Source organism: Saccopteryx leptura, chromosome 1 (assembly GCF_036850995.1).
Source record: "Saccopteryx leptura isolate mSacLep1 chromosome 1, mSacLep1_pri_phased_curated, whole genome shotgun sequence".
In the NCBI taxonomy this organism is placed as follows: Eukaryota; Metazoa; Chordata; class Mammalia; order Chiroptera; family Emballonuridae; genus Saccopteryx; species Saccopteryx leptura.
Genome location: NC_089503.1, coordinates 9,472,411 through 9,484,105, shown reverse-complemented (window position 1 = coordinate 9,484,105; position 11,695 = coordinate 9,472,411). Strand labels below are relative to the sequence as shown.

Below are 11,695 nucleotides of genomic sequence, written 5' to 3'. Positions count from 1 at the left end.
CGCTGAAAAAAAATTTATAAACACTTTTCAGAGTAAAAATATACTGCTCACAAAAATAGGAGATATTTCAAAATGCATATGAAGCAGTAAAATATTCCCTAATTTTTATGAACAGTGTATGTTAACAAAGACCAAAAAATTAAGGCTTCCCCATCATTAAGGATAATTAAACCAAGTTACTCCTTTAAGATCAAAACAGAAATGGTGAACTTAAACAGTAAATAAATCCTAGGATTTCATTAACTCATATATTATCATTTTTTATTTTAAAAAAAATCTAATCCTTTAGTATTAAAATAAGTTTTAGACACATTATCCTTTTCTCACCATTAAAAGTGGAACCAATCTAGACAATTCTTCTAAATCTATAAATATGCTTATAAAATGTATTAAAAGCTAAGTATCTCAGCATCTGTAAGGCAAAAAGTACCGGTAAAACATGCAAATAATAGGTTTATTAAACTCAATAACAGCAATTTAGTTCTAGCAAAACATCCATTACACTGATGTTTTCTCCTTAGACTCAAGTGATTTTATGGGTTGGTTTTTAATTAACATCTGCTAGCTAATACGTATGACCCTGCAGGAAGATGAAAGGCCACCTGAAAAGCACTAAATATTCAAAATTAAGCTTTCAGCTTAACAGAGCTAAGCATCACTGATATGCAAGTAAACAGTTTTTAGAACTGAAATTTTTCTAAAATTTAACAGCAAGTGAATAAAATAGCAAGAATATTCAGGACAAGATGGTATGTGTGAAAAATATATAAAATGCTTGAAATTAATTCAGGATGTATAAAAATACTTGAATGGTAAAGTGTTAAAGTAGTCAAAAAAATTAATAGATTATATTCTAGAAGAAACTTTCTTTTTTCCCACTTTCCACTCATACTTCATATATACTGAATTTACTCAGATTTTGCCTAAGCCCTTCCTACCTCCCTCCCCCCAAAAATGAAATTCTCTTAAGAATTAAGGCTCACATACCTGAATGTTTATATAAATATTTGCAGGTAAATTTTAGTTTTAAAACCCACAATAATTCACCAATATGTCAAAGGAAAAGGCAACTAACAGATAAAAAAATTTTATCACAAAATCAAGGTAAATAAAAAAGAATTTTTAGATACTTGTAAATAGTGTCCATATTTCGGTGGGGCTTTGGTCCTTACTAAGCCAAAACTATTTTAAAGCTACCAGACAGGTCAAGTCGAATAAGGAAGACTCACTAAATAAAATGGACAGTTTTAGCTCCATTATTAAAAATATTAGTGCATAGGAGGATGCAAATAAACATTAAGGATAAAGCCTGATTTACTGCTAAGCCACGTGAAACAGGACATCACTTAAAGACAATAACATTGGTAACTTCTTTCCTCTGATTCGTACTAGTATTGTTCTTATGCAGAACTCTCAAAAACAACCTCTCAGATGACAACTGTGTGTGACTAGTGTCTAATACATATATGTATATAAACCTATTAACAGGGAATCTGACCAAGGCACAAGTTCAAGCGGCTTTCAGAGGTCACATGGTTGGTTCATTTAAACTCTAGTTTTTTTCTTAAATTATCAAGCTCATTCCTTTTATTATGAACCTCTCTGGCTCTTCGAGGCATATTTTCTCTTTTCTAGAAAGAAGCAGTAGCAATAAAGAAAGAAAGAAAGAAAAGACTATGTTCCAACAAAGCTGCCTGTCACCAGGTAGTAAAAAAGCTTCAATTTCAGTCAACGGTAGATTAAACACGCTATCATTTTCCACACTGGCGGCAGATTCTCTAACACTATTAAGATTTTAAAAGTGTAATGGCATCATTTTCAGTCTTTAGTTCTGAAGCTTTTGCAAGTTTTGTAAACTTTTTAAAAAGGAACCCTCAATAGAGTAAGGTATAAAAGAACCGAGAAGCTCACCCCAAAGAGCATCGTTCATGGGGCTGTCCTCAGGCCTCCCTCTCGGCCCACAAAAGCCCAGATTCAGTCTTAAAAGGCACTATGTGGCACATAAAGGACTTAAACCCACATTTCCATTTTTAACTTCAGCTTTTCCCCATAAAGTGCACAAAGCAGAGAGTAACAAGAAACAGAGACACAGGCTTGGATTTATATCATCAGCAAGGGAAAGAAATGCTTCCAACAGAAATGGAAGTGTGTTGAAGAACCTGCAACCACAGGAAAGGTCTGTTCATTTATTGGTGCCACGTTTCAATGCTTCCTGGCTGGTCCCAGGCCTCCATTCCTGGACCCGCACCTGTGGCTGCAGTAGAAACCCAGAAGTCAGTAGGGGCCGGTGGGTTCTTGTTGGATCCTCTTGTTGAGATGCTACTGAGCTTTTTTATCCACGGGAGCTCTCCCAACAACTGCATCCCTCACAGAGGCCTGAGTGGAATTACCAATATGAGAAGTAGCCTGCAAAAGTCCATTGGTTCAACACGTAAGTTAAGCAAATACAGCCCAGAATCAAGAGACTAAGTCCTTATAAATAAACTTTCAAAAATTTCTGTGTACATCATCGGTATATTACAGAAAATAGGGGACTGTAGGTGGGGAAGGGAGCCTGTGACAGCAACTAACTCCCAAGAGTTAGCTGAGCCTCTGCTCTCGTACGGGGTGGAGGGACAGCTCTCCCGGCTTCACAGCCTTCTAACTTAACTGATCTGTTCATGCTACTCAGAAAAAGAAACCAATCAGCATCTCAAAGATCTATAAGCCAGGAGATCCTGTCAATGTCAAAAGCCACTGACTTTTTGGAAGAATTTAAGTGAAAGAAATGCCATCCATTAATAAAATTTGAAACAAAAAAATTTTGTTAAGTTTATATTTTTTCAAAGCTCTTGATTTTTAATAAAGCAAATTAAGCTTGGATAAGGGAAAGAATCACACAGGAATTGTGTCTGAAGAACACAGTTAGAAGTTGCCTGTGATATGTCTAAGTTGGAACACTTTTTGCATTGAAGGGTAATCCCTAGCCATGAAAACAATATATCCAAATTAAATATTAATAAAACAGGATGCCTATGAGAAAAAAAATAGCCAGGGAAAGTTTCTCACGCTTTTCTTCACTAGGAAGGTCTTCCAAATGGAGAGAGTTTACAACAGAAACACAAACATCTGCCTGGCCTGCGGTGGCAGCACAGTGGACAGAGTGTCGACCTGGAATGCTGAGGTCAGGTTTGAAACCCCTGGGCTTGCCCGGTCAGGGCACATTCGAGAAGCAACTACTACAGTTGATCCTTCCTGCTCCTCCCCCCCAGCCCCCACCCTTTCTCTCTCTCTCCTCTCTAAAATCAGTAAATAAGACTTTTAAAGAAACACAAACACCTGCCCGCTGTCAGCCGGGGCTCTGCGTCCGCACTGCTTACCTGCTCCAACACGTAGGCTGCTCCAGAATCGATAGCTCCGCCCAGCTCCCGATACTGCCCAGAATACCTGATGTAGCCCCAGGTGAGCAGCGCTATGAGCAGCAGTCCAACCAAACAGTTGAACAGCTGGGCCACGACCTCCAGACCGACAAAGCCAGCGAGGCCCGAGGCTATGTACAGAGCCGCGATGCCCGTGAAGAGCACGGCGGGGGTCCGGAAGGTGCTGAAGACGTTCTTGCTCCCATTGTGCTTGCAGAAGTTTTCATAGAGGTCCTTGATTTCCTCCTCCAGCTCCTGCTGGTAGCGAAGGCTGAAATCCTTCCCACCCATCTTCTTGGTCCTCTTAAAATGGTCCAGAGCGAGTTGTCTCAATTCACAGTGCTTCTCCTCCAGAATGTCCGGAGACAAATAAGGTTTCTCTCCCCCACACACCTAAAAAGAGTAAAGACGCGATGTGTCGAAGATCCCTTCAAAAAGAGTGTCAAATAAAATTTAAAAAGTGAAAAACTTAGAATATTTTAAAATATTAGAAATTAACTTCAAAATGATGACCAAGACCAATAAAGCCTAGGTCCACTGCCTCTGCAAGAACCCTTGGATTCCAGGGACACGTGGCCCCGAGAGAGCCGTGACGCTGCAAGGGCCCGGGCAGAAACAGGTCCAGTCACGAGCCCTCATGACCGGGGGCACCGAGGACAGCCGTGTCACTTCATCATCTTAAGAACCGTAAACAGGCTCACATGTGGGCTTTTGAAGTCAGCAGCAATGTCCAAGTTATAGATATTTCCAAATAAGACATCTACCCGACATACCTCTTCCATGTTGTTGTAATAAATGTCTTTGGCAGAGGCTGCAGCTGCTAAATTGTTGGCTTCAGCAGTGGCCTTTTAAGAAAGGAAAGCATAAGCTATAAATCCTTCCTCTTTCAACATTCTTCTACAAATAACCATGTAAAATTTTCCTCTCACCTTCTTCACCATTCTTCCCTTTTTTATTATCTTTCTGCTATTTTTTAGGTTTTCATATAACTCAATCTATTAAATAAAATACCGTACACCTTTTCTGACAAAATGTTCTCATACATAAGAATCTTTATAGCCCTGGCCGGTTGGCTCAGTGGTAGAGCACCAGCCCGGCATGTGGAAGTCCCAGGTCCAATTCCCAGCCAGGGCACACAGGAAAAGCACCCATTTGCTTTTCCACCCTTCCCCCCTCTCCTTTCTCTCTGTCTCTCTCTTCCCCTTCCACAGCCAAGACTCCATTGGAGCAAAGTTGGCCCAGGCGCTGAGGATGGCTCTATGGCCTCTGCCTCAGGCGCTAGAATGGCTCTGGTTGCAACAGAGCGACGCCCCAGATGGGCAGAGCATCGCCCCCTGGTGGACATGCCGGGTGGATCCTGGTCGGGTGCATGCAGGAGTCTGTCTCTCTGTCTCTCTGCCTCCCTGCTTCTCATTTCAGAAAAATACAAAAAAAAAAAAAACCTTTATCATAGATTAAACCTCTGAAAAATCAGTTTCTTTGCTTAGATTTTTAATGTTAAAAAATAGATGTAAGTCAAAAAAGGGAAACAAATTATCTTTACAATGTCAATCCCAAACTCTAGCTTCCTGATGAAAACGTCTTTTTACTAAAGGAATAAACATTTGGCAATAAATGACCTTATGCTCAGTACATGAAAGTCAGAAATTACGTTTTAACAAAACAACACTGTGAAAATACCAAAATGCTGAAAACAAAACTAATTGGAGGTAAAAACTTGATGAGGTAACAGTAAATAGAAACATCAGCCATGTTCTGCCAGAGCAGACAGCAGAAGAATGGCCTGTCTCACATAACTGGGGATGTTTCCCCTGGGAATAACAAAACAGATTTTCACGGTATGTTTGGTGGGAAGACCAGGCCTAAGAGAGGCCATTCTGTTTAAGCTGAACCACCAAGAATATAGACAAGAAAACCAGAAGGCAGCCACTCTGTTGGAAAATATGCTGAAAATGAACAGAGCTCAACATAATAGGAAAGGAGAGCACAGCGCTGTCTTCTAAAAGGACTCTGCTTATTGGATCCGGGTCAACTCACATAATGGAAGGTTACCACTTAGGACGTCCGAGGACTGCATACCTGAAGCATGGATTTGGGGTGAGGCAAATCTTCCCCTTGGTAAATTTTAATATATGCCTTAAAGTAAAAACAGAAAAACAATTACCAAGAATGTTATTCCGTTATAATTAATCATACTTTTAATCTGTAGAAACAGTAACCAAACACTGCATTTTCCTAAAGACCTAGATCAACACCAAGGAATTAGCAAAAGCACAACACACCTCTGAGTGCATGTTAGCATTTTTAGTTAACTAAAAATGTTCTGAAGCAGCACGAGCCCGCCAGGGCTAACATTCCCACCAGACTTCCCATGCACACTGGCCTCAGCACTACCTGTGGGCAGTGACCATCCGCCTCGAGGTAGCCATGTCCCATCTAGGTGCCGTCTCCTCCTACTCACAGCAACTTCCTAACCACCTCCTGTACACACCATCTTCCTTGAGGAACAATCTTCCTTTAGCCACAGTAACCACTCCTCTAGAGAGTGCAAAGAACATCCATTTGATTCTTAGGCTGATACTGCCACCCCGTGGCCCATCCCTGGAAGGACACCGAAGTCTGAAAATGCCTCTCACCATTGCCCCCAAGCTTTAAAACATTGAAATTCAAGTTGGTTAACAACCTAGACCAGTTTTACCAAAAGTCAAACATTATAATAATTAAAACCCATAATTACCTTAAAATATTCCAATAGCCCCCGACAGGTGACTTTTGAGCCATTGATCTCCTTTTCCATTAAGTTTGCTGGGTTTAATACATATGGTATCAGTATCTGTAACTGCTCTTTGAATTCACTGGCAATATCTGTTCACGGAACCATGAAGAAGGAAACAATAAGCCAAACAGACAATGCGACCAAGGTGAGCATAAAACAATCTTCAGGTCTAACTGTGTGAACATATGCTAGTTCCAAGTGGAGGGCAGGGTCCCAGACCGTCTGCCCCTTCCTGGCTACAACCGGAACAGACAGACGGCCCTGCTCTCGTGACCCTGCACTGTCTCCGCCCCTTCTGCAACAGTACTGAGTCCTTCCTAGCCCAGGAGAGAATATGCAGCATAACCTCACCCTGCTTTTCACTCTGGGAGGTTCAAGTCTACTCCCTAGCCTTTCAACAAATTTCACTTTTTCAAGGATTTCATTAACAAGGTCTTCAGAAATCAATTATCAACCACTCAAGTTCTCTAAGGCCAGGCCCTTGCCACACCCTCGTGATCCCCTCGAAGCCATCAGAAATCTCTACTTATCCATTTCATTATTTGTGCTCATTTTTTAATGTTAAAAGTAGAAGCACTGGAACTTCATGGTATTTTTTTTTTAATTTTTTGTTTTGTTTTTTATTTATTTATTTATTTTTAAGAGAGAGAGGAGAGGGAGAGAGAGAGAGAGAGGAGAGACAGAGAGAGAGAGAAGGGGGGGAGGAGCTGGAAACATCAACTCCCATATGTGCCTTGACCAGGCAAGCCCAGGGTTTCGAACCGGCGACCTCAGCATTCCCAGGTCGACACTTTATCCACTGCGCCACCACAGGTCAGGCTCTTGTTTTGTTTTTTTAAAGACTTGATTCAATTTTCAGAGAGGAGAGAGAGGGAAAGAGGGAGAGAAAGAGAGAAGGGGGAGGAGCAGGAAGCATCAACTCCCATATGTGCCTTGACCAGGTAAGCCTGGGGTTTCGAACCGACGACCTCAGTGTTCCAAATCTATGCTTTATCCCACTGCACCACCATAGGTCAGGCAGCTTCATGGTATTCTTGTCTAGCAGGTCCTCAGAGCAGCCCTATGGACCAACCCAAAGGACTTTGCTCTCTCAGAAAGATGTCAGATTCTCACCACTTCTCCAAAGTTCCCTCAGAGGGCACAGTAGAGCCAACAAACAGAGCTCTGTCCTCGAGGTGAGAACCAGCTGGTCCAACTCTGAAGACACGGGAATCTGATTTATACATTCTAACATCTTCCTAGGTTTCCAATAACTGAAACTATCAACTGAAAAAAAAGAGGGTAGAAACCCACATCAAGGTAGGAGCTCTTCAATACTCCAGAGCCCTTCTAACTCATAAAATCAAGACATTCCATTTCATTTAGCCATTCAACCATTTCTGAGCACCTTTTTGTGGCAGGCATCATTGTAAGAGTTGGGGACGGAGCAGTGAATAAAACAAAAGTGGTTTCTATATTTTTCCAATGACAAATATCACCATAAAAATCTCTGCTGAGAAGACTTCAGGTTCTTTTTATTTCCTTAAATTATTTCCTTACATTATATGATCCTCTAAGAGGGATTACTCAGTACTATAATGACAATGTAGACTCCTGGGAAACATTCAAAACTATTTTTAAAAATCTATAAAGCCCACCATCAGATAATCATGATCACCATTTAAAACATCCTTACAATTTCTTTCTTGGCTCTTATATATTGCAAATTGTTTTTGTAAGATTGTACCAATTTATACCAACCAACATATTGAGAAGGCACGTTTACTACTTTTAACGCACTAGAGATTTTTACTGTTTTTAAAATTGGTGAAAAATAGTATCTTGAGACTTCTGCTTCTGACAGTACTACAGACTAGAGACTCTGAAAAGAACTGCTTCCGAACAAGATCCTGCACAAAACACACGCCAGTGCACTGCTGGGCTCGGAGGCGGCAGAGCTGCAAGGCACCGCGCAGGCAGCAGGAGGTGTGAGCTGGAAGCAGAGCAGTGAGCTCAGTACATGTGAAGCCGGGGCTAATTTGAGACTATTCACTGTGATGGGTGACTAAACGGTTGACGAAGTTAACTCCTAAATTAAACTGGATCTCAGAGGGGGGTGGGAATGGTCCCAGGTTAGTAAGCCCCTAGCTCCCTGAAGGAGCAAACACTAATCTTCTCTGGAGGTAAAAACAGATCTGGATAATGTACCCAAAAGGCAGTACAGAGAGGTTGGATGACGGGGTAAAAAAGAATAATTAAGATACAAAAGGTAAAATGAGAAGATTTAATGCATGTAATTTCAGTCCTGGCCCTGGCCAGTTGGCTCAGTGGAGCATCAGCCTGACGTGTGGAAGTCCCGGGTTCAATTTCCAGTCAGGGCACACAGGAGAAGCGCCCACCTGCTTCTCCATCCCTCCCCCTCTCGCTTCTCTCTCTCATCCTCCCGCAGCCAAAACTGGATTGGAGCAAGTTGGTCCTTGGCACTAAGGATGTCTCCATAGCTTCTGCCTCTGGAGCTAAGTGCTGAGTTGCTAAGCAACACAGCAACACCTCAAATGTATAGAGTATTGTCCCCTAGTGGGATTTCCGGGTGTATTCCAATAGGGGAACATGTGGTAGTCTGTCTGCCTCCCCTCCTCTCACTGAATGAATGAATGAATGAATGAATGAATGAATGCAGTCCCAGCAGAAGGGAATAAATTAGAGGCAATAATACAAGGGATAAGGGTTGAAAATTCTCTAGCACTGATGATCATGAGTCCACAGCCTCAGAAACCACAGCATCTAACAAGAAGGTTAAGGAGAAAGAAATAGTCCACAACAGTGAAACTGTAGCACAGCAAAGGAAAACGTTTCCAGAAGGAAGGTCTGTAATACCAGAAGGAAAGGTGAGCAAAGAGATCAATGAACAGGTAAGAAAAGCTAAACACATAGTATCTTATATAATATAAATGACAGTTAATTGGTGAGGTTAAAAAGAAAACAAAGCTAAAACACTATTAGGAGGAAAGTAATCAGTCAGTCAAACTGTTCTAAAGCTCTGACATTATTTACAAAAAAGATTAAGGTATCTATTTACATTTTAAATAAGTATGTGTGGGAAAATTTCAAGGAGAACTAAAAAGATAAAAATAGAATGTGTAACTCCTATTCTAGTGGGGGGGAATTGGGAGATTGAAATAAGAAAACAAATTCAATTAAAACATGATAAGTAGGAGGGGAAAGCACAGAAAGAGTAAAGTGGAAATAAAAAGCAAGATGATAGCTCTAGAACCAACATATCAGGAATCAGAAAACAGACTAAACTTACCAATTTAAAAAAAAATGGATTGTCAAATTGGATTTTTAAAAATTCACATATATATTACTCACAAAAATTAGGGAATATTTTATAGCTTCATAGTCATTTTGAAATATCCCCTAATTTTTGTGAGTAGTATATGTGCCTGACAGGTGGTGATGCAGTGGATGGAGTGCTGACCTGGGACACTGAGGTCCCAGGTTCAAAATCCCGAGGTTGTTGGCTTGAGTGCAGGGTCATTCCGTGTGGGATCATCAAAATGATCCCATGGTCACTGTCTTGAGCAAGGGGTCCATGGCTTAGCTAGAGCTCCCCGGTGAAGGCACATATAAGAAGCAATCAATGAACAACTAAAGTGACACAACTACGAGTTGATGCTTCTCATCTCTCTTCTTTCCTGTCTGTGTCTGTCTCTCTCAATAAAATTCAGATATATGCTGTTTACAAGATACACTTTTTCCCCATGTTTTAATTTTTATAATTTAACTTTCTAATCTATCCAGAATTTATTGATGGCTCATAAGTTGAAATCTACATAAGATTTTTCTCTAGCCCTGGCCGGTTGGCTCAGCAGTAGAGTGTTGGCCCGGCGTATGGAAGTCCCGGGTTCGATTCCCAATTAGGGCACACAGGAGAGGCGCCCATCTGCTTCTCCACCCTTCCCCCTCTCCTTTCTCTCTGTCTCTCTCTTCCCCTCCTACAGCCAAGGCTCCACTGGAGCAAAATTGGCCCAGGCGCTGAGGATGGTTCCATGGCCTCTGCCTCTGGCGCTAGAATGACTCGGGTTGCAAAGGAGCAACGCCCCAGATGGGGCCGAGCATTGCCCCCTGGTGGACATGCCGGGTGGATCCTGGTTGGGTGTGTATGGGAGTCTGTCTGCCTGCCTCCCCCCTTAACACTTCAGAAAAATACAAAAAAAAAAAAAAAAGGTTTTTCTCTAAAGAAGCATATACATTTCCACTGATCCTCACTCCATATTAAATCATAAGAGTTCCTGATATCAAAAAAATTTTTTTTAACTTTTGTCCATCCTACCTAAGTAAACATACCAATCTCCATGTAAATATTCTCAACGCCACAGTCTCCTCAGGATGGCACCAAAGAACAGCCTACCCCAACTTTAAAAAGGGATTAATCCCCATACTGCACATTGATTAGTGGCTTAATATATGATGGTGACACTTCAACCAGTGAGGGAACGTTGGACTATTCAATAAACACTGCTGGGACAAATGTGTAGTCATTCAGAAAATAAGCTGGATCCAAATTGAATCATAAATCATAATGTAAAAAATGAAACTGCACATTTAAAAAAAAGTGGGACAAATGTTTTACAACCTTGGAGTGAAAACTACAAATCAGTGTACATAAAGTGCTATTGTTTGTGTTCATATTTGCTTGCTTGCACTAAAGTAACAGGAAAACCACCTGAACAGAAGCAAGACTCTTCACCTAATACTTCTGAATCCTTTTCTAGATTTTAAACATGTGACTCTATTACCTATACAAAAATACCTTTCTAATGGTTTCAATTTCCATCATACTGAGAAGATTGAGACTTCAGAAATATCTCATACAAGGAACTAGCAGGACCTGGACACCACAGGCTGCTATTAGACCCAGTCTGCAGACCCTCGGCTACTAATGCTTCTAGGAAGGCTGTTCCGGAACACTAGTTCAGACACAACGTTTGAACAGAACGTGCCTCACGCCAGACCATTTGGATAAAGACGCGAACGTGTACCAGTACCTTGCGCCCCCTTGACTGCTGTGCTGCTACACATATGTTCGCGGGTACACACGGTCATTTGTATTTATTTCCTCCCCTGGTACCTGCCTTTTCATGTAAGACAGGAAGATTGTAACACTCTAAGCAGGTTTTACAATGCAATGTGGATGAAGGAAGCAAAGGGTGCTTATACAGAATTTTCCCCGTTTTATAAATATAATAAATATGAAACTTAACACCCTTAATCTTTAGTAATAAACTATTCATAATCTGTGTATATGTGCACTGGGCTGAACACTGCCTCCCATTAAAATACCTGTCCACCTGGCCTGACCAGGCGGTGGCGCAGTGGACAGAGCATCGGACTGTGACACAGAGGACCCAGGTTCAAAACCCCGAGGTCGCAGGCTTGAGCACGGGATCACAGACATGACCCCATGGTTGCTGGCTTGAGCCCAAGGTCGTTGGCTTGAGCAAGGGGTCACTCACTCTGCTGGAGCCCCCACCCCCAG

General features: G+C 41.5%; 1 protein-coding gene across 2 annotated transcripts in view; it reads right to left on the bottom strand.

Moving 5' to 3' along the window:
• Window positions 1-244: 244 nt before the first annotated feature.
• ATL3 (atlastin GTPase 3) overlaps window positions 245-11,695 on the bottom strand; it is a 37,026-nt gene continuing 25,575 nt past the window's right edge. For both annotated transcript variants that reach the window (XM_066360084.1, XM_066360080.1), the window contains exons 9-13: window positions 6,136-6,263; window positions 5,478-5,534; window positions 4,172-4,243; window positions 3,360-3,791; window positions 245-2,406 (exon numbers count right to left, since the gene is read on the bottom strand). In XM_066360084.1, the coding sequence (XP_066216181.1) occupies window positions 2,320-2,406; window positions 3,360-3,791; window positions 4,172-4,243; window positions 5,478-5,534; window positions 6,136-6,263 (776 nt within the window). In that variant the 3' untranslated portion in view covers window positions 245-2,319. The remainder of the gene's footprint in view (window positions 2,407-3,359; window positions 3,792-4,171; window positions 4,244-5,477; window positions 5,535-6,135; window positions 6,264-11,695) is intronic.